Source organism: Labeo rohita, chromosome 9, assembly GCF_022985175.1.
Source record: "Labeo rohita strain BAU-BD-2019 chromosome 9, IGBB_LRoh.1.0, whole genome shotgun sequence".
Classification (NCBI taxonomy): domain Eukaryota; kingdom Metazoa; phylum Chordata; class Actinopteri; order Cypriniformes; family Cyprinidae; genus Labeo; species Labeo rohita.
In genome coordinates, this window is record NC_066877.1 from 13,501,901 (window position 1) to 13,523,840 (window position 21,940).

The 21,940-nt window shown below is 36.4% G+C and overlaps 1 protein-coding gene across 1 annotated transcript; it reads right to left on the reverse strand.

Annotated features, from left to right (window-relative positions):
- Positions 1–1,846: 1,846 nt before the first annotated feature.
- On the reverse strand, positions 1,847–16,617 carry ttf2 (transcription termination factor, RNA polymerase II). Its single transcript, XM_051118748.1, has 23 exons — positions 16,506–16,617; positions 16,229–16,340; positions 15,988–16,074; positions 14,243–14,312; positions 13,150–14,127; positions 12,888–13,008; positions 11,305–11,484; positions 11,044–11,201; positions 10,557–10,638; positions 8,976–9,074; positions 8,668–8,818; positions 7,967–8,072; positions 7,639–7,823; positions 6,803–6,956; positions 6,507–6,598; positions 6,298–6,377; positions 4,367–4,503; positions 4,110–4,280; positions 3,644–3,696; positions 3,167–3,320; positions 2,924–3,006; positions 2,575–2,649; positions 1,847–2,391 (listed from the first exon to the last, which is right to left on the reverse strand). Exons 1-23 carry the CDS (start codon positions 16,531–16,533, stop codon positions 2,247–2,249), a joined length of 3,501 nt encoding a protein of 1,166 aa, XP_050974705.1. The 5' UTR covers positions 16,534–16,617; the 3' UTR covers positions 1,847–2,246.
- Positions 16,618–21,940: the final 5,323 nt, after the last annotated feature.

A 21,940-nucleotide genomic window follows, 5' to 3' on the forward strand; every position in this document is an offset into this window, starting at 1 on the left:
AATCCTTTGTACATCATTCCATTTCATGAAAATAAACTGACGAAAAAGAGTCAGTACTGAGCTTGTCTAAATTTATTATGAAATGTAAGACAAAAATAATGTTTTCGGACATGAAAGCATAGATGTTATCTTTTATTTTGGTGTAAATTACTCCTTAAATGCTAAACTGCCCAATAATGTAAACCACTGGGAGACTGTAGGCGGCTGTGATTCATTGTCTTGCATTAATAGAAAACCAAATAATATGAAGATATAAAGTATTTTTCCAAAACTAAGTTTTAGTAGTATTAGTGAGGACGGTACATATGTAACGTAGCAATGCGCACTTGTTAGACCGTCTCATTCTAACGTTTAATGACGAGGAGGACTCTAGCCTACCTACAAGCCTACAAGCCTTTGAAGGGCTGAAGTAGGAAGAACATTGACTGGATGCAGCCTTCCATCTGAGAAGCACCCCATATGTACATTTGGGGTCCTATTATGCACCCTTTAGGGGCAAATAATTTCCAAAAGCATACATTTTGAAAAAGTTCCACCCCAGTGACAGCTTTGTACCTTTTTTAGAATTCATGAGGCAGTGACATTTTTATGGGATCTTGGAATTTGGACCTCAACCTTCCTCAACCCATTCTGAAGCATTTTTGCAATGTGCCAGGGCAGGGTGACAGGTACATTATCCTGCTAAAAGAGGACACTGTTTTCAGGGAATTCAGTTGCCATGAAGGGGTGTGTGTGGTCTGCAATAATCTTTAGGTAGACTGCTTTGCCGGCCTGCCTTCTTCCCATATACAGCCTGCTGCCAAAAGACTTGCCATTTGAAGATGTTCTGACCCCTTCATCTAATCATCACGTCAAAGTCACCCAGGTCTTTTCAAGTGCCATTTTTCCTGCTTTCAATAGATGAAATTCAAAAACTGACTCTTCACTTGCTGCCTAATATATCCCACCCTTTGGCAGGTGCCACTATAACTTCACCCTAAAACCACATCCAATTTAGGGTTGCAGGAGTTAGAACTAATCATGATATATTATATACAACTTAGCATAGCATATACTGTACGTATGTTACATATATATGTATGTACATTATATATGATATATCATGATCAGTTCTCTTGAGACCCAAAGAACAAGTGGTTTGGATAATGCTGTACTCCAGAGATCTTTAAGTGCACAGATATTAAGTGCCTTATTGGTAATGTAATTTCACAGCTACATGCATGACTTAGATCGACTATGGGATTCTGAGAAAGTTGTTAAATCCAGCCTTCCTAATAATCTGGAGTCAGAAGCTTGCAGAAGTCTTACCACAGGATAAAAACAAGGTAAACTGTCATGTATTTGTGTTTTAATTCTCTTCTCTTAAACACAGGTGATGACACTTGTTTGCATATAACACCAATTTAACCAAAAGAAAAGTCCACTTAAAAATGGAATTAGAATAACATGAGGTGGACAAAGTATCCTCATGTATGGGTTTCATCGCAAGGTAGTAGAAGACTTTGTGGGGTGTTTATTCAGAACCCCACTTTTATTAATGGCCTTTTTTTGGTCTGTCTTAGTGTTTCGGATATTTATTATTTTCTGTGAAATTTGGTATCTGTGAATTGTAATAAAACTGCTTATACAAGTGCTAAAACTTTCACTAGAGTTTGTGGCAAGTTATTAGCCCTAATTTTGTAGGTTACATAAAGTATACAGAAACATTTAAAAAAAAAAAAAAAAATTGCAAACAAAAAAAATTAACACTTATGTGTGACCATAACTCATTGTGAGGTGAACAATGAGTCATGAGATCATATTTTAAAATGTAGTAAATCATGGTATTTTAAAATGCTTTGTTTTAAGATACAGACAAATTGCAGAAATGATTTCATGTGGCCTGGTTGTATTTCTGTCTCATGTCAAATTCAGCTGCTGGAGTACAAGTGCAAAACTGTCCCTAGTGACATCCATTTAACACAAATTAACATGAAGAATAAAATGCATTAAATCATGATTGCCATTATTGTAATTTTTAAATACCATTTGACAATGTTTAGCATAAAACTGAAATGGAAAAAAATATTTCATGACAATTATCTAGTGTCATCCTTTAAATTTATTCAATATAAACATTAACCATTTGAATATGAAGTCTTTGATTTCATGACATCTTCCAAGAAATACAATACAGGGTTCAAGACAACAACACAAGTAAATAAAATAATGTTGTGTAGATTAATAATAGTGAAATAAAACGCACATCACACACCAAAGATCACCCTGAGATCTGCCAGAGACAGTTTAGTGAATGAGGATCCAGTTCCAGACAAGACCTTCTGAGCCAGCTCCTTCTTCTTGTCCTGTAGTGAAGAGATCTTGTCTTCCACTGTACCTTCACACACAAACCTGTGGGTAGATTGACACAGGACACCATGAAATCAGTCTGACTGTTGCTAATGTTTAATTGCTTGATAGGAAAATATGCTACATGCCATTAGACATCAAAACCTTTATAGAACATTTTTTGCTCATTTTTCTGTCATTAAGAACCACTACTTAAACTGAATACAAGCAACACCAAATCCTCACCTATGAATTGTAACATCCCGGGACTGTCCCACCCTATAGATCCGATCACAGGCCTGGTCTTCCAGTGCTGGATTCCTGTGAATGAAGGCCCAGTTCTTATACACATCTATTTAGTCTCTCTGAAGCAGTCCAATTGCAAATCAGTTTGCAGTATGAACCTAAGCCATTATTGTTTGCATTTTACAGTTACATTTATAAAATACTCTGACTGATGGTCTAAAAAGTCAAGCATTCAAACAAGCAACTGGAATTACTCACGTTAAGATCTGTGTAACATTGAAATTGCTATAAATACCACAAGACAATTTTATCTCACTAAAATTTCTTAAGAACCTGTAAAGTGGCTCACCAGTGCATGTCAATGAGAAATAGATGATTCCCTCCAATCAGATTGATTCCCACACCTCCAGCACACAGAGACACCAGCATCACCTACAATATCAAGCCCAACACTGAATATCTTCCTAATTCCTAACAAATAAACCAACTAAACACATAAGGAGTCAGTGAAATTACAGACATTCAACACATCATACTATAAATGAAAAGTCAGACTATCTGTGATCTAAATGTGAAGGAATACACCACATACCTGTGGTCCTTTAGGGTTAGTGTTGAACTCCTCCACTAGGTCCATTCTGCGTTTGGGATTGACGGTGCCATCAATTACTGCAAACTTCAGGCCCATTTTATTCAAGTGAATAGCAACAATGTTCAGCATGCTGGTCCACTGAGACACAATCACACTGCCAAGCAGGGTTCAAAATTGACAAATAAAAATTACTACCTGGTTTTGGGAATCTCCATATGGTACATGAAGTCATACTGCAATAATGACAGACTGACCATTTAATGAGATTCAGACAAAGGCATAGTTTATCATAGGTTCATGATAAAACCAAAAAGTTTCCCCCTTTAAAACTCCATGTTCATAATAAAGACATTAAGTCTTCCCACACATAGGAATTATTCATGTCAATCTACTGATGATAAGACCCAGAGATCCTTCTGAAGATATTTAAAGATTTTATTGTTTACCTAAACTGAAACTCCAGTTGACATACAGTACCTTTTTTGATCTTTCTTCTTAATTTCTCTCAACTCTGTCAGAATGGCTGAAATCTGAAATAAATAACATCACAGAGCATAGTGACAGTTAACACACATGCCCATATCCACCTTTTTCTGAAAGAGTCAGTCTACTCTGTTTAAATTTATGGGTGGCACTTCTGGTTTAGAGAATATCCATTCAAAATGACTGAAATCATTTCAAATAGCTGTGTTATGTCTGTCCATTCCTCCTGTTTTTTTTTTCTTTGTATTTCATTCACTGAAAAGAACCACATAGCTGAAGTTTTCTCTGCTGTTTTTATCTCACTCACATTTCTTTTCTGGTTTTTACATGGTGCTTTAAAATGAAATTGTCACTCCCCTGGAAGTTACTCAAGTAATTTGCTCAAAGCATCATGGGGTGTAGGAAATGGTGGATACTAGAGATAGACTGAATACAGCAGGGTACAGGAAAGGATGTTCACCTTAGTGCTTTCACGAGTGTCCTTGAAGAGCTCAGAGGAGAAGCGGCTGCCGTTGAGGGACACAGTGTCTTTAGGGTCAGAGTCTGAGGGCTCAGACAGAGACAGAGCACACAGTTGCTCTTCTAGAGACAGAGCTACACCATCTCCCTGTAGCTCTGACTGATCCAAAGTCTGGAAAAAAACAAACAACATACACACAATGTGTCAGTACTTGAAAGTGTGTAATAAGTGTATGTGACAGAGTGAGGGAACATCACCTTCTTGAGCAGAGACAGGTGGCAGCAGCACTGCCTGAGACGCAGCAGCAGTGACAGGATGTGGATGGTACTGGAGGCCTGAGGCTGCTGAGAGGAAGACAGCGGTTCCTGCTGAGACATCCCGAATTCCCGTGCAACTGAGACACAAACAAGCTCTCAGTTACCTTCTTTACCTGTATGAGTAAATAAACATTCCCTCACAAGCCCTGAACTATACCCAACGGCACATTAATTAGGCCAATTCAAAAGCTGCATCCCACAAGGGCCACGCCTTCAAAGGCCAGGAAGGTCAAACCGAGTGTTGTTAAATGGGAGGGTCTAGCCTACAAAGAATTAATCTTGTCAACTAGCAAATGTAAATGCAACCATTGAAGGATGCAGCTTCTGAACTGGGATGCAGCTATGGTCAAGATGATCTGCTGAAGTTAAAAATAAACATCAGAATGGGGAAGAAATGTGATTTAAGTGACTTTGTATGTGGCACGGTTGTTGGTGCCTAACTGACTGATCTGGGGTGCATTTCCCAAAAGCACTGTTAGCCAACTATGGTCGCAAGTTCCGTAGTTACCAGCGTAGTTCAACGACTCTGTGTTTCCTGAAACCATAGTTCAAACGAACATTCACAAACAGCATCACAAACTACAGCTCTCGACCTGTGGTTAGAAGCATAGTTCCTTGTTAGTAAGACATATAGGTTCAATAAATTATGCTCTTGGGCACAGTAAGAAAGCTAGCATGCCGTGCAACCTGTATCTTCCATTCTATCTAAATATAAATGCATTTTAATCAATGTATTTTTGTGCGTCCTCTTTAAGCGCCATTTTTGAATAGTGTGCATGTGCAAAAATTCCTAAGGGAACCCCGGAGTATGACGTAAGAGGGAACCCACAATGAATCAAACATCAAATAAAGCAAAATGACAGGGAACAAAAAATAGTAAATTATTTATCAGGTGCCATGTTCAATGTAGCTGCATTTTAGAGATCTCTAATCAGTTAGCAGAAGTTATTACTCGGTGACGTCATTAACAACGGCCCTACAGTTTTGAACTAATGTGGTTCAAACAACGGCGATGCGACTGTGTTCGGGAAACTGTCATGACAAGCTAGTTTGTTTCCACAGCGATGCATCGTACTACAGAGGTTAATCAGCGAGTTACGTCGTTGTACAGGAAACGCACCCCTGAGTAGCTCAGAAACTGCTGATCAATTGGGGTTTCACACAAACCACCTCTACGGTTTACAGCGATTTGGCATAAACAACATGAATTCATGGATCTATCCTGCCTTGTATCAATGATTCTGGCTGGTGGTGGTGAGGTAATGGTCTGGGGGATATTTTCTTGGCACATTTTGGGGTTAGTAAAGAGTTTAATGAATATATGAAGTGCATATTGACCCTTTGGAGCTTGCCATAAGACAGAGGTCACCAAACTTGATCCTGGAGGGCTGGTGTCCGTCAGAGTTTAGCTCGAACTTGCCTCAACATACCTGTCTGGAAGTTTCAACGATACCTAGAAAGACCTTGATTAGCTGGTTCAGGTGTGTTTGATTAGGGTTGGAGCTAAACTCTGCAGGACACTGGCCCTCCAGGACTGATCCAGGTGACCCCTGCTATAAGAGGTTCATGTACATTGGGAGCACATGTAGGCTTTAGTGAGAAAATTATGTACATTCAATAAACAGAGACTACTGTAATGAACCTGAGAAAAAAAGCTTAGTTATTTAGTGAGGAGGAGGCTGCAAGACCACAAAGAGATTCAGTGGTTTTCAAACACTCACTTTTAGAACATTTTCGAAACTGAAAATTAAGCGCGAAAGCGTGAGACTAGTTTAATTTAAAAAAAAAAAGACTGCTATCAAATGCTTATTAACTGTTAATAAGTCATTCCTTCGCTTACAGTATGGGGTGATGTGACAGAGACTGCTTACCTTTCTCAAAAGGATTACTACTATCCCCCTTTTTAGGGTTTCCTTCTTCATGTCTCTTAAGATAGTTCTGCAGTGTGGACCTAGGAAGAAAAAAAGACAAGACAATTACGCCATACATGCAAAACATCAAGAAATTAAATAATGCAATAAGTACTTAATAATAAAGTACTGAAAATACAAACAGATGTATGTCTATTGAGATGATATACCTGGATTGTGCAAACACAACGTCATATACAGCCTGCTCATCTTCAGACAGCTTCAACCTGTGAACCTCACAGGTCCGATCAGGCAGAGACACCTGAAACAGAAACACAGACATTTCAGGATTACTCATACTCAATACATTTCCATAAATTTGTGTCATTTGTGATTACAGATAACTTCCATATTCATTTCCAGGCGTGAAGTCAAACATTGTCCTTGATATATCCAACCTTTCAATCCTTGAGTTATTACATTTTTTCTAGGCTATGAGAAGTAAACATTGAGTTTGTGTGTCTACCAGTGGTTTTCCAGTAGCGTCCAGCTGATTTTTGGTCCTGCGAAGCAGTAGAGCTCTGGTGAGGATGTTCAGTCTCTCTCCTCCTCTCTTTGAGCCATTATCCACCTGAGCCTTCCACAGCTTATATTCGTCAAATGGAGAGCATCTCAGAAACCTGCACATGTTCAAAAAAAAAAAAAAAAAAAAACAGTAACTAAATTACTATAACAGTGTGGTTAAAGCACTGTGCTGCAGATTTGCTGTCTGGCTGAACTATATTCAAAAGCTTTTTAACATGAAACGAATGAAAAGCTTCTAGGGGTAATAGAGATATTTTAGATATTTACTTTGCCTCATGTTTTGTGCACCAAAACAATTCACCATTTTCTACATGTTCAAACTGCCATGTGAGGAAAGAGTGACTTTTTTGAGCACAGAAAAAAACATTACTGAGCACAGTGTGTGGCCCTACATACATATTGTGTCCTGACCTATGGAAAACACTGTCTGTTCAAACTGAGACACTTTGCATTCCTCAACAAGATCACATGTTAGATATAAGAAGAATAACAAGAACAGATCAAATCTATGCCTTGAAGTCACTTTGGATGAAAAGCCAAATGCTTAAAAAATATGGGGTTTACATAAGGACTGTAAACATTAAAGGCATGTTTTTTCTTCTCTCCAGGATACATAAAAACAAAATGGATGGCAAAAATGTTTTTGACTTATGCCCACACATTTCTGATGCCTACTTGAGATCCTGGATTTTGTTATTGCTAAATTTGTGGTGTAATGTGTCTTGAATAGCTAGAAATCTTCCAGTGTGAAAGACTTTTGTGGCAAACAGATCGTACTTGAGCAGCGAATACATATCCAGCAGGTTGTTCTGAATAGGGGTTCCAGTTACAGCCCAGCGGGATCGGGCCCGCAGTTTACACACCGCCATAGATGTCTGGACTTTAGGATTCTTAATGTTGTGAGCCTCATCGAGAATCACACGTGCCCAGGCAACACGTAAAAGAGGAGACAGCTCTGTGGCCTAAGATGAGAAGAAAATAACAAATTAAAAAACAAACAATTAATTAAAACAACCTCTAAATGATGCTTGGACAACAAAACAGATTCAGGTCCTCAAACATCTCAGCTAAATAAATGAATCATTCAGATGGTCACTATTCATACCACATGATCAGAGTCCTTAGAGGGTTTCTCCGCATCCTCCTTCTGCACAGGGATCTCTTTAGAGACCAGACTGTATGTGGTGATTACAACATCATGCTCAGCAAGGCTGGTGAAAACAGATTGGCAAAAGATGATGAGAGATCAAGCTAAAGGACAAGCAAAAAAAGTGAGAGAGACAAAAGGACAAAACAAAACAACTGACTGCCCTTTGAAAGGAGGTTGATATGCCAACAATTGCTGCAATAATGTACAATGACCCTAAAATGTATTTAGACACTTAAACATGTGTAAATGCCATTAAGAAACAAAATATCAAACAACCAACACCAATAACCAAGTGGCGTTTTAAAATAAATGTAGTATAACCCTGAGAGGAGCTGATTTCACAGATCCACCAACAATACATCTGTCAACCAACACCAATAACCAAGTGACATGTTTTAAAATAAACGTAGTATAACCCTGAGAGGAGCTGACTTCACAGATCCACTAAAGAGACATCTGTGACCAGATGGGTAGATAGACTTATGGAGAAAAACATGCTATATGGTTAGATATTTTGTATTTTACGGGCAACTGAAGTGTCCAAGTAATTTTAGGCACCACTCAGACTCAGACAACATGTATGGTTTGCTAAATTCTTTACAGACATGTGTATATGATCTGTCTTTTGTTGGTGTGTATGTAAATGTGTGGCCTACACGCTTGTACTCCTCTGTCGGTTGGGTCCATGGTACAAATACACACTGAGGCGACTACTCTTCACACGCTTATCAATCTCTTTCTTCCAGTGATGCACCAGAGAAGCAGGACAGATGATCAGCGTCCCCTGGGAAGGCACTATGGTTGAATCTGAGGATGGTAATTATGAAACATACAATCTTGAATCTGTTAGAGTACACAACAGCCCTGAGAACTGCAGATGCGACAGAAAGCCCTAATCAAATAAAACACAAACACAGACAAATTTAAGATCTAAGATTGTGAGTTAATGATCAATGATGGATACCATTTTTAGAGATCCATTCCTCCAGTTTTTCATCCTTCTTCTTCTGAGACAGAATGAGGGAGATCATTGTGAGGGTCTTTCCCAAGCCCATGTCATCAGCTTAACAAAAAAAAAAAAAAAAAGAAAGAAAAATAAAATCAAGTTCAATAAACCCTTTTCACAGACTGTGATGACATGATTCCACAGTTAGGTTTGAATGTACATTTGTAACACTATAATTTGTGTTATATTATCATGCCACTAAATTACAAAAAATAGTTAATTACAAGTAATTTTGACATCCTTCTGACTCATCTTGCTATATTTTTGCCACTTGTCATACATTAATTGTTGTGCTATTGGAGCAAAAGGGAAAACAGAACTGCTGCAGTTCCCTGTTCATCACTATAGAAGTTTACTAAAGTATTACAACTTCTGCCTCTGAGAAACCTGGGTTCTCAACATGCTGGAGGTGTGAAAAGGGCATATAGAGACATAATTTCATTGTGAAAAAACTTTTATGTGGACAGTGAACTGAACTGGTGTGGTGTAATATTAGGCTTCACGAACAGAATATGCCTGTATTATGACAGGTTTTTACACAGCTCTCTGGTACAGTTAATTCTAAGTGTCTAACTGTTTAGTGGCAGCATTTCAGTCATATACTTTGTGTACACTGCCCTTCAAAATTTTGGTATCAATAAGATTTTCTATGTTTTTTTTTTTCCTTTTCTGCTCATCAAGGCTCTTTATTTGATTAAAAATACAGAAAAAAACAGTAATATTGTGAAATATTGCTGCAATTTAAAATAGTGGTTGTCTATTTTAATACACTAAAATATATATACACTAATATACTAATATATTAAAATATAATTTGTTCCTGTGATCCAAAGCTGAATTTTCAACATCATTACTCCATACTTTTTTCAGGATTCTTTAATGAATTAAATATTAAAAAAGAACAGCATTTATTTAAAAAGTGACAGTAAGGACTTATATTGTTCACAACTGTTTCCAACATTGATAATAAATTAGAATATTAGAATGATTTCTGAAGGATCACATGACGTGACGTCAGGCTTGAGTAACGGCTGATGAAAATTCAGCTTCGCATCACAGGAATAAATTATATTTTAAAGTATATTAAAATGGAAAACTGCTATTTTAAATTGCAGTAGTATTTCATAATATCACTGTTTTTCCTGCATTTTTTGATTAAATAAATGTAACTTTGATGAGCAAAAAAGACATAAGAAACATTAAAAATCTTACTGATCCCAAACTTCTGAATGGCAGTGTATAATGACCACTAAATTTGTATATTTAATATATTAAAAACATTTATCACTACATAAGAAAATGTAAACTTAAAATTAATATTTAGTGTCCACTAATTTGTTTAATAAGTTTCTGTATAATAAATGGGACAATGCAATATTGCAAAACTCTGCTTCACACTGAGGCCCCTGATCATTCTGTCATGGCTTTTTTTCCAGTTATACTAAATATGGCATTGACTAAATACAACAAAAATATAATAAATACACATATTAAATTATATGCATAACCGTCAATCTCAATCAAAATTCTGAGTATTACCCAAAATTCCTCCACAGGGTTTCTGTGTCTCTCTCCACAACAGCCAGGCCAAAGCTCTCCTCTGATGAGGCAACAGCTCCACCTTGTGAAATAAAATCATAAAGCCACAGTCACTTCACTTGCAACACTTTCATACAAACTAAAACAGCATACTTTAGCCACTCAACAATGATGACAGTCCAAAATCTATAGTTATCACTGTGACAATCATCACAATTTCAGATTCAGTCCTGCATTCAAATATTTCACAAATATAACCAGTGTCAGTGCAATATAATCATAATTACTGTTTTTTTTCCCCCATACTTATCCAGACCTGGAAAACACAAACTTAGATTCGCAGGAACCCTGATCATGAGGTCTTTACTTTGTCTATTACAGAAAGCAAACTCTTTTACTCTTTTACATCTGAATAATTCAATTTATGTAACTTTGACTATGATGGCATCATAATGTGTAGACAGCTTTAAAGCCTGAACTGACTGACTTTGATTCCTTTGGGATCTGGTGCCTCTGTGTCTTCTGTAGGGCAGGACTCCAGCGAGTCGTGCAGATGGTCGATGGCCTCAGTGGTGGCATTGCGGACAGCCAGCAGTCTGTTCTCAGTCATCCTGCCACCATAGAAAGCCTGGCTCTGAGGATTCACTGCAGAGACAACTGGCCGAATCAGTACATCAATACACTCACAAATCAAATGGGCACAGAAAGTGCCAATTTATAAGAGAAGAATGAGATTAAACACTTGTACCTCCAAACATCTGTGAGTAGCCTTGGCTTAGGTTCAGGCCCAGTGAGCTACTAGAGGATTCCTTCAACATAGGAGCTGGAGCTACTGGCAGGTGGATGGTGCCTCCAGGACGACTGAATGGATTGGAATGGCTGTGTGCTGCTTTATGTTCTACCTCCGATTTGTCTTTATCTTGAGATTCTATAGTTGAGATTCAATCGTTAAATTACTTCATTTAAATTTCTTCAATATTCAGTTTATAAAGGTAAATTATTCTTCAAAAACATGTTTTTAGGAAGCATTTTGCAACCTGAACAGACCTTGACTTTCATGAAAAAGGTCAAACTATCTGATGATAAGAGACTTGACATAAGTCATGAGGATCTGGAGGTGTCCTCACTACAATATAATTTCCTGTTTTATGTTTAGAACACATTGCAAAGTTTTTCAAAATTTGATAAACTGGAATTTTGTTAAAATATTTTTGTCTAACAAATAATAAAAATACTAAAACTAAGATACTAAATACTAAAATATTGATAAAACATTTTGCTAAATCACTCAAGGTTTTCTTTTCAAACATTTCATCCCTAAAATGAAATTTTATTATTTTATTATTTTAAATTAAAATCTTTTGTAACAATACTGATGCCTGTCACTTTATTAATGTATCACTACAAGCAAAAGTATTCATTTAAAATAAAACTTTTGAACAGCAGTTTATGCCTCCTCAGAAAACCAAAAGATTTTAATTTGGCAAATAAAACATACAGAAAAAAATATTAATATTGTGAAATATATTTGCAATTTAAAATAGTGGTTTTCTATTTTAATATACTTTAAAATATCACATGATCAAGAAATAATTATAATATGCTCATTTATTATCAATGTTGGAAACAGTGCTGCTTAATTTTTTGTTTGTTTGTTTTTGGAACCTGTGATACTTTTTCCTGGATTCTTTGATTAATAAAACATTAAAAGAACAGCATTTATTTAAAATAGAAATCTTTTGTAACAATATACACTACTGTTCAGTTTGGATGTAAATTCAAAAATTAATACTTTTATCCAGCAAAGATGTTAAATTGATAAAAAGTGATAGTAAAGACTTCTGTTTTGAATAAATGCGTTCCTTTTACCTTTTTATTCAAAGGATTCTGAGAAAAGTATCACAGGTTGCAAAAACATATTAATCAGCATAACCATTTATCAACATTGACATTTAAAGTAATAAATCAGCATATTAGAATGATTTCTGAAGGATCATGTGACAAAACTGGAGTAATGGCTGATGCAAATTCAGCTTTGCATCACAGAAATAAATTATATTTGTATATTAAAATAGAAAACTGTTATTTTAAATTGCAATAATATTTCATCATAATATGTAATATTTAATAATATTTTTTCTGTATTTTTGATTAAATAAATGGAACTTTAATGAGTATAAGAGACTTATTTAAAAAAAATGATCCCAAAACTTTTGAACGGCAGTGTACATTCAAGTCATATTATGTATAAATTCATGTATACTGAATACCTTACAGATATATCTCAACAAAATAATGACTGTCAATGACCCAAAAAAAAGTGAGTCTCACCAGACAGAGAAACTGTGGTCAGGCTCAGAGACTCCAGTGCCTCTTCCAGCTCCTTCACCTGACTCTTCAAACGCTCCCCTTTATCTGGCAGAGCTGATACATTCACCACTGAAAGAGTGGCCTAGGACAGACAAAGCACATACAGACGGACTAAAAGTGAGTGTTGAATCTTAAGCATAACCAGCTGAATCAAATTTGTGATATATTACTATTATTATAACTATCACATAATATTAACCACAAACGGTAAAGGATGACAAACCTTCTTCTGCTTAAGTTGAGCTGTGAGATGGCTGTGGAGGGCCCTGGGGTCCTCAGACTGACCCTGAACTTTAGAAGCAGGTTGGAAACCAGGAAAAGATGTGAGCGTTTTCTGAACAGGTGCAGCTGTAGTCGGAGCACTCTGCTGGGTGGGAGGCTGTACCGACACCAGCTGAACATCATCCTCCCCATCACTCCACTCACCAAACCGCGCTATGCCCTTCTGGTCCTTCGCTTGACTCTGCTCTGGTACTGTCTTTTGAACATTCAGTGCTTTGGGCTTTTCAGAAACTGTCACATCCTGTGATGTAGAGCTTGAGGATGAACTGCTCTTGCTCTGCAGGCTTTGAGTTTTATCTGTAACTGATTTTGAATTAGAAGTGCTTTGCTTGTTTGAGCGGTCATCCTTTGTTTCAATCTCTGCTGAAGCTTTCTTATCACATGCAGAAGAGCTCTTTGAAGGGCTTTGTGCAGAGCTGCCTGTTTTTGTAGGCTTCTTCTCCTGCTGGTCTTTGAGGCTGCTCTCGGATTCACTCGGTCCTTGAATACTTCCGTTCACAGAGTTTGGACTCTCAGGACATGACCCATCCTCTGATGTGCTCCTCGGCCTCTCATCATCAGACACTCTTTTCTTTATCTTCATCCCAGCGGGAAGTTTCTTGTTCCTCCAAGACTCTGAACCTCCAGGTTCTTTCCCCTCTCTGTCCAAGCCACTTTGACCATCTGACCCATTCTTGTTATTTGCTTCTGTCTCTGTTGTCTTGGAACGCTCTTCTTTCTTTTTAGCACTACCATGATCTTTACCGTTCACATGTTTATTTTCACCATTGACCTCTCTATCCTTTTCAGCATCTAAATCCCTCTTGTGTTCTGAAGATTTGTCCTGTTTTTTCTTGACTTTGAAAGGGTTTCTGACAGGAGTGAGGCTGGAGGATTGAAGATCTTTGTCTGACAAATCAGTCCTGTTCTCAGGGTCCTTCTGCAGATGGGAAAGGATTGTGGCAAGAAATTTATTCATAATTTTAAAAAGGCTAATAACAAATATGGGAAACGTTTATTGAGCGTTAAAATAATTTTAGATAATATATGTCTACCTCACTCCATGGAACACAACCACACCACTTTTGTCCTTCAGATCTTCCAAGCATACAGCGATAAAACAACCTGATTATGAAAGAAATAAAGTATTAATGGCTTGGATTCAGAATCCTTTCCTCTTTACCTTTCATTGTTTCATCTATTAGCCAATTGCAAAGATTGTGCCTAGAATATTTTAAACATGTTCAGGGAATATTGTTTCATTTTACTCAAAAATATGATGTATGGTAATCAATAGACTGATCAATATGTTGGTTATTCCAATACTGAGTCCAAGACTTAATACAGACTTTGAGTGTTTAGTGAATCAGTGAATCATTTAACTAAGTGAATTCCACAAGGTACAAGACAAACAAGTTTGACGTATGCCCCATGTGGACACTTCCAACCAATAGGAGACTGTCAAATAGGGTTGCAAGTATGTGGAAAATTTCCAGTAAATTTGGAAAACATTCCAGAAATTGTGGAACCTTCCCCGGATTTTTTTGGAATCTTCCAGGGATTTTTGAAAAGTTTCCAGAAATTTACCAGAAATGTTTCACCCCATTGCAACACTACTGTCAAATAAAAGTTATTTAAAAAAAGGCTGACCTGGCAAATTTCCACAATTAGAAAACAAGCTAGGAGGAGTATAGAGGGTTTTCACGATGTGCCATCAGTCGGCGGCACCGAACATAAACAATGCCACTGAACTGAACAAAACTTGCATATTTTGCTGATTTTTGCTGCTGAAAATGGTCAGTTATTGTCATGTTTTGGGCTGTACTAATCCTTAATTAAGGTATATTTTGTGGGTTGGTGTACATGTATAGGTATATATATACATATTGTGCCTAGTTTTAGTTTTTATTAGAGTAATGTGTGAATTTATGTGTTTTAGGGAAATGTAAGTGTATGTATATTGTTTATTGTATGTTTTATGCCAGTGTCAAATATGAATTTTTGTCCAGAACTTATGTACAGACAACATAGTAAAGTAAAAACTGTCTGAGGAACAAAAGGCGTTTGTGGTTGGCCAAACTGAACCAGGATTTCCAGGGCAAGAATCTTGACAACATTTGTGTGTGTTCTTATCATTTCTGCTCAGGTATGTGAAATATTAGGCTTATCTTATTAATATGGCTTCTATGTCTCTTTAACACCTATTAACTTTAGTTTGTCAAAATATTGCGCCCTTTCCTGCTTACTAAGTCCTTCTCTATATGATTTAGCAGCTTCCACACATTTTTTCTGTGGTTTAGACAGCATAAATCAGCAGAACAATGTATTCAGTAGCACATCAATGCTGTTGTTTACATCACCAATATGGCCGCACTTTCGGGTAACTGACTAACCTGTGACGTAAGTGCAAACCCTCTATTAATTAATTGTGGCCAACCGGACAAGCGAAACCAGTAAAAAGCCAGATTACCAATTCATAGTTAAAAAAAGATTGATAAGAACAAGGTATAAGTATGTGTGCCCAGACAGCCAATTACTCAGATGCGGTGACTGTCATCTTGGATTTGTTGCTTTGTACAATAAAGTCGTATTTTGACATCTGGAAGCTTCTCAAGCTTCATTGACTTCACTGAGAAGACTATTGCCTGCTTCATGACAAGAGTCCTGATTTATGACACTTGCTTATAATTAGTAATATTATGAGTAATAGATCTTCATTATTCCTATTGGTGTCTGCTGGATCTGTGCTTCCCAACACTGAATTTTCATTCTCACAGTAGATATACAGTGTAAGGCTTACTTGTATTTGTTCTTTTTTTCATTGTAAATTAGTGTCTGAAGTTCAACCATGGAGTCCTCATGCTGAAGGCAGTGAGATGGGGGGATCCTGAAGAACATACATGAACTCAGAGCAAGGCAGCACACTAGTTTATGCACATTTGATTTAAAAACAAAAACACTTATTCTGTGTCCATACATATTGTGAAAATGAAAACAAGCTAATATTGTGATAATGCACATGTAAAGGTGTGTATACTCACTCTGTAGGCAGTGTAAAGTTGCAGGGTGTTACATCACGCGCAGTGCAAATATAGAAACTTTTGCCCTTATTCGGTCCTTCCTTTACACCAGTCTTTAATAAGCATATACTACCTAAAAAATAATAATGAACAGACTTAATCTGTACTTTCGCATTCATGCATCAGAAGTCAGCTAACGTTATCTACAGCTGAAGCTATACAGCTTATGACCACAAACTCCTTACAGAGTAAAACTGTTAATCATTTACACTGTGATAAGCGAGAATACGATACTTACCGTGTGCTTCACACAGAATTCTTTCCATCTTACAACAGCGCCTTATTTCTTTTAAATCGCCGGCTTCACTTTCACTATGAACAAAAACACCCGCCGCTGTCGCGGTTTTGATGACGTGACCTGCACTGTAGCCAATAAATGCCTTACTAGAACTACTGTACAAACGTAACTGAATTTGTACATCAGTAACAATAATAGTAGTAACTATGGTTTTTTGGAAGAAGCTGTTCTTACTATGGTAAATTTTCTACGGGTATGTTGACATGTAAATGACCAAATAAATAAATTCCAAATGTTCCAAAATTATTCAGCGATTCCAGCAGGTGGAGTCATGGACACACGAATGGACCTGAATGACGCGTCTAATTATTGTCCTGAATATGATTCATAGGATCTCGACCATGACATACTGATCATGAGTTACAGGAAAACCATGAATTTGATCTGCTTGAATATGCATACTCCTTTGATTAAGGATTTTCATATGTCCAATTATGTTTTGCTTCAAAGAAAATCTTCTCCCAGACCGCTTCAAGGGGTTCATTACCAACCAAAAACGTGTCTTCAAGTTATCTTTATCCAGCTTTCTTCAAATAATCTTTTCACACAGAGGTCCTTCTATTAGTGACCTCCTGCCCGTTTGAGTTTTTAAAAATTGTTCCTTCATCAGTCATTAGACATTTTGTAACTTCCTTTTTCTTTCTTTCTTTCTTTCGTTCTTTCTCAGCACTTGTTTTCCCCCTGAAATTTCATTTTATTTATTATGTGCAAAATTACCCAATAATCTGTGATTCCACTTGCACCTCTACAATTAAAAGCACAATAAATATTATCATTCTAACTGTTCAAAATTCTAAAATGCATAATACACTTGCTTTATTTGTTTTATGTCATGACTGTGAATCTTTTTAAGCAGTTTATAGTTCATTAGAACATTACTGCAGTTGTCCTCCAAATTGCATTTGTAATTTCCAAGCCAGCATTTTATTATTATTATGTATAAACAATTAAATATTTGAAGTCTCATATTCTCGTGAGTGTATAAATGCCTCAGACGAAAAAGCACATGCTGACAATACAAATTAAAGCATCTGCTCGGCTTACGCTTCGTCTGAAGCTGGTTTCTTCCAACCAGTCAGGTAGCTATCATCTCTGCCTGCTCTAGGAAAAAAAAAAGATTTTTGAATTATGTGAAATGCCATCTGGAGCACTAATATTTCTTAGCGTCCTGCGAAGGACACATGAAGACAAGTGCTACTCATCTCAAGGATAAGTAAAGTGAAGTGAAAACCCTGCAGTAATGCAGTTAATAACTGCTAAAGTCATACACAGAGATACATGCACAGAGTGACATCTAGAAAATGGCTTTTAAGTGTTATTACACGATCAGTGTTCAAGTTTTTGAACAGTAAGATTTTTATTGTTTTTTTCAAAGAAGCCTCTTCTGTTCACCAAACCTGCATTTATTTGATTGTGAAGTACAAAAAAACAGTATTATATATATATATATATATATACATATATATTGAACTTCAGAAATCATTCTAATATTCTGATTTGCTTCTCCAAAAACATGAAATAGAAATCTTGTAAGACTATAAGTATAACTGTCTTTATCATATCACTTTTGATTAATTTAAAGCATTCTTACTAAATAAAAATATTAATTTCTATAATTAAATAAAAAATATATATATACTGACTTTTCAATGATACAGTGTATAATGTTACAAAAGCTTTTTATTTCAAATAAATGCTGATCTTTTGGATCTTTCTATTCATCAGTTAAATATTGATAATAATAATACATGTTTCTTAAACAGCAAATCAGCATATTAGAATGATTTCTGAAGGATCATGTGACTCTGGAGTACTGGAGTAATGCTGCTGAAAATGTAGCTTTGATCACAGAAATAAATTACATTTTTAAATATATTCAAATATAAAGCAGTTTTTTTACATAGTAAAATATTTCACAATATTTCTACTTTTGCTGCATTTTGGATCAAATAAATGCAGGCTTGGTAAGCAAAAGAAACTTCTTTAAAAAACATCAAAAATCATAACATTAAAACATTAGCTTATATGATATGTTTTGACTTTTTCTGTGCTGTTGTAAGAATAACGTACTGTCAGAATATTGTTGACAGCTACTAAATACTGGCCTACTAGCATGAGACCGTACTTACAGGCAACACAATCATATAAACAGAACTCACTGCGTGTAGCTAAACTGTTGGTGATGACACAGTGACGAAACTGTTGTATTTAGGCAGACAGTCTGTTTGTGCTTCACTTTGGGAGTCAGATGCTCCCAGAAAGACTAGGAAACGACAAGTACAAAAACAGAGTTTAGCTTACAGCTACTGTACTGAGGAACTATGAGCGCTAGTACAATAACAACTGACTCTTCAAATCCAAACATGCCCCCTGAAGTTTAAGCTGGTCAGAGTGTTTGACTGAATTTAGCCAAGTGTATGTTAGTCAATGAATTATTGATTATGTGGGATTGCAGCTACTGTACCCATAATCCTGCGGGTGCTCAATGAGAGTGAAACAAATTCAAGTTTCCATGTCTAAGCGTGACAGCGAGCACCCCCCACTGCCACATCCACATATACATCACCTGCGGCCGCTCAGAGTGTGAGGTAACACGTTTATTAAGAATGTGATCCGCTCGTGAGCAGAGACAGCACCGTCAGTGAGGGGATAATCCTGTTAGCGAGAGTGGCAAGTGCTCTCAGCTTCTCTACGCTTAGCTTCTCACTCATTGCTTCCCTGAGGTACTACAGCCCTGGAGGAGCACAGGCTGCAGTGAATTGTTGGCTTTGACTCTGGGGAGCATATGAAAGACAGGACAAAAAGAGAGTGTACAAATTGGAATATTAAAGCATTACATTTTCTTAAAACAGCAGCCGCCCAAACTCCAGGCAAAGTCCTTTCTGTATGCAATGTATTATTTACATGTTATCATAAATTTCACACTTTTAACAGATTTTTACATGCTGACCCACTTTGCTGCACTTTCCCCTCATTTCCATATCTGAGACTCATACACCTTTCTGTTTTTGCTTTGCCGCCATAATTAAATCATTAGTGTCATATATTTAAAGGGGTCATCGGATGCCCATTTTCCACAAGTTGATATGATTCTTTAGGGTCTTAATGAAAAGTCTATAATATACAGCAGTCAACATTTGAAGTGGATCGAAAATGTTAGCCAAAGTTGTCCTAAGACAAGAACGGGTATTGTTTTGGTTTTAGGACAACTTTGATGAAAGGTTTTGATCCACTTCAAATGTTGACTACTGTACTTTGGTTAAAAATCCTCAATGGTTGTGTAAAACAACACCCTTTTTACCTTGTCAGAATGAGCTCTGCAAAAATCATCCCATTCTGATGGATTGTTCCTTTAAATGCAAATGAGCTCTGCTCGCCCCGCCCCTCTCTACTCTCTGCTGCTCTGAGAGATTATTTACTTTAGCCACATTTAGCGCATTTAACCCCAAAACTTGCTAACTGGCATGTTATTAGGAAAGGTGATTGAAAAAACTCATACTCAATTCTGCTGTAGGTGAAGCTGAATCAGGAATGATTTGCGCGAACATAGATGCATTTATGTAGATCGGGAGGTGCATTCCCTTCACAAACAAATGTAATCTACTGCATCTTCAGCGGCTCAGATGTCGGGAGTAAATGACGACCACTATGTTCATTATTACGTCCAGCAACACAACACCTCAATCGCTCAACCAGAGATATTCTTGTCTAACTTACATCCCTGCTCCGGCATCCAAACAATGGAGGTCAGACTGTTACAGCTGATCTGAGGTAAGACGCTCATGTCAATCAACTATTGTCAATCATCGCCACACCTACAGACATCTGAGAGTGGCTTGATTTGAAAAAGGGAATATTATTTTTACAGATTAATTAAAAACCACTGCATGGATATTTGTCATAATAGGGTAAATGTGTACATACACTGCCAACACACATTAATGTTCAAAAAACATGTAAAAGTGAAGTTTGCATCCGATGACCACTTAAAAAAAAAAAAAAAAAAAAAAAAAAAAGAAAATTAATTTGTATAAACTTGATGCCAAGCACACATTTGAATGGCATGTATAGCATGTGTGTACATTCTTAATAATGAGAAGCAAGATTACATAAGACAATTAGACTTGTTTTCTGATAAATGTATCAAATAAAAGTAATTCTATGCCTAAATTGCCAATTTGGTGGAAAGATTAACTAGCTTTTCATTTTGAAGTTTTATTTACCCAATTGACAGATATGTCAGACAGTAGGTCAATATATTATTTTATAAGCATGAACCCACCTAAATTTAAGAACTTTTTCAGAAAACAAGATTTGTTTGGTTTGTCAAGATATTTACACTAGAAATGCATAAAAATACACAAAATATTAAGAAAATCACTTTTTGTAGTGTAGTGTACTTGATAAAGGCCTCTCTACCTTTCCAGTAGAGATTTTAGGCTTTAAAGGCTAAGTTTTTGGTTTCCTAATATAGTATAGTATGATTAAAAAAAAGATCTTTTTTCACAAAAAGCTTTTCTATTGCTTCTTGCTCTTCTGTTCGGAGGTAAGCAATTCATTTTTAGCGTACAAATTGTTAGTCTTAACTAAATTTTAACATACTAACAAAATTTATTTCTTTTAAGAGAATTGCTATGGGAAAAAAAAATCAGCAACATGCCAAAATGGTGACAATTTTTTTTTTTTTTTTTTTTTTACAAAATATGAGTGATGTTCACCTGTATAAAGTCTTCACCAAATTGCTAGGTTGTTGTGAGTGTTTTTTGGTATGTTACTATATGGATGCTATAATAATAGCTACATTAATTATATGAACTCCCTGGGGTTGACGGTCTTGGCCTTATTTCAGCTACATTTTTTTCCCAAAACTTACCAACCACGCACAATCTTTTTTTTTTTTTCTAAAAAAATGCAGAAATGTACATCCATCTTGCTCACATAATATTGTAGCACTGTTTGTGCTGAATACAAAAAAATTATATGTTGGCCAATAGTATGTTATCAGTAGCTGAAATAAACACAAATGTCAGGGCATGTCAAAACATCTAAAGGGCCCAAGAGGGTTAATGTATTAATTTAAACACTTTTAAGTCAACCAGCTGCCCCATTGGAAGTTTGCTGGGCTCACTGGTCGACTTAGATAAAATGTTACTTCCTCCTAAGCTGAGAAAACAGGTTTATATGGAGACAAACAAAAATGAAACTCGCAAGATGTAAAATGACACTCGTCCATCTACTGAACAAAGCAGCTGACAACTCAGCTTCATCATTTTTTGATTTTATTGACAGAACCAGGAAATTAGAATAAGCTCCAAAAATATGAAATAAACAGATGATTGTGTATTCAGACAGCTGAGGCGCAAGCTGTAGTCTGT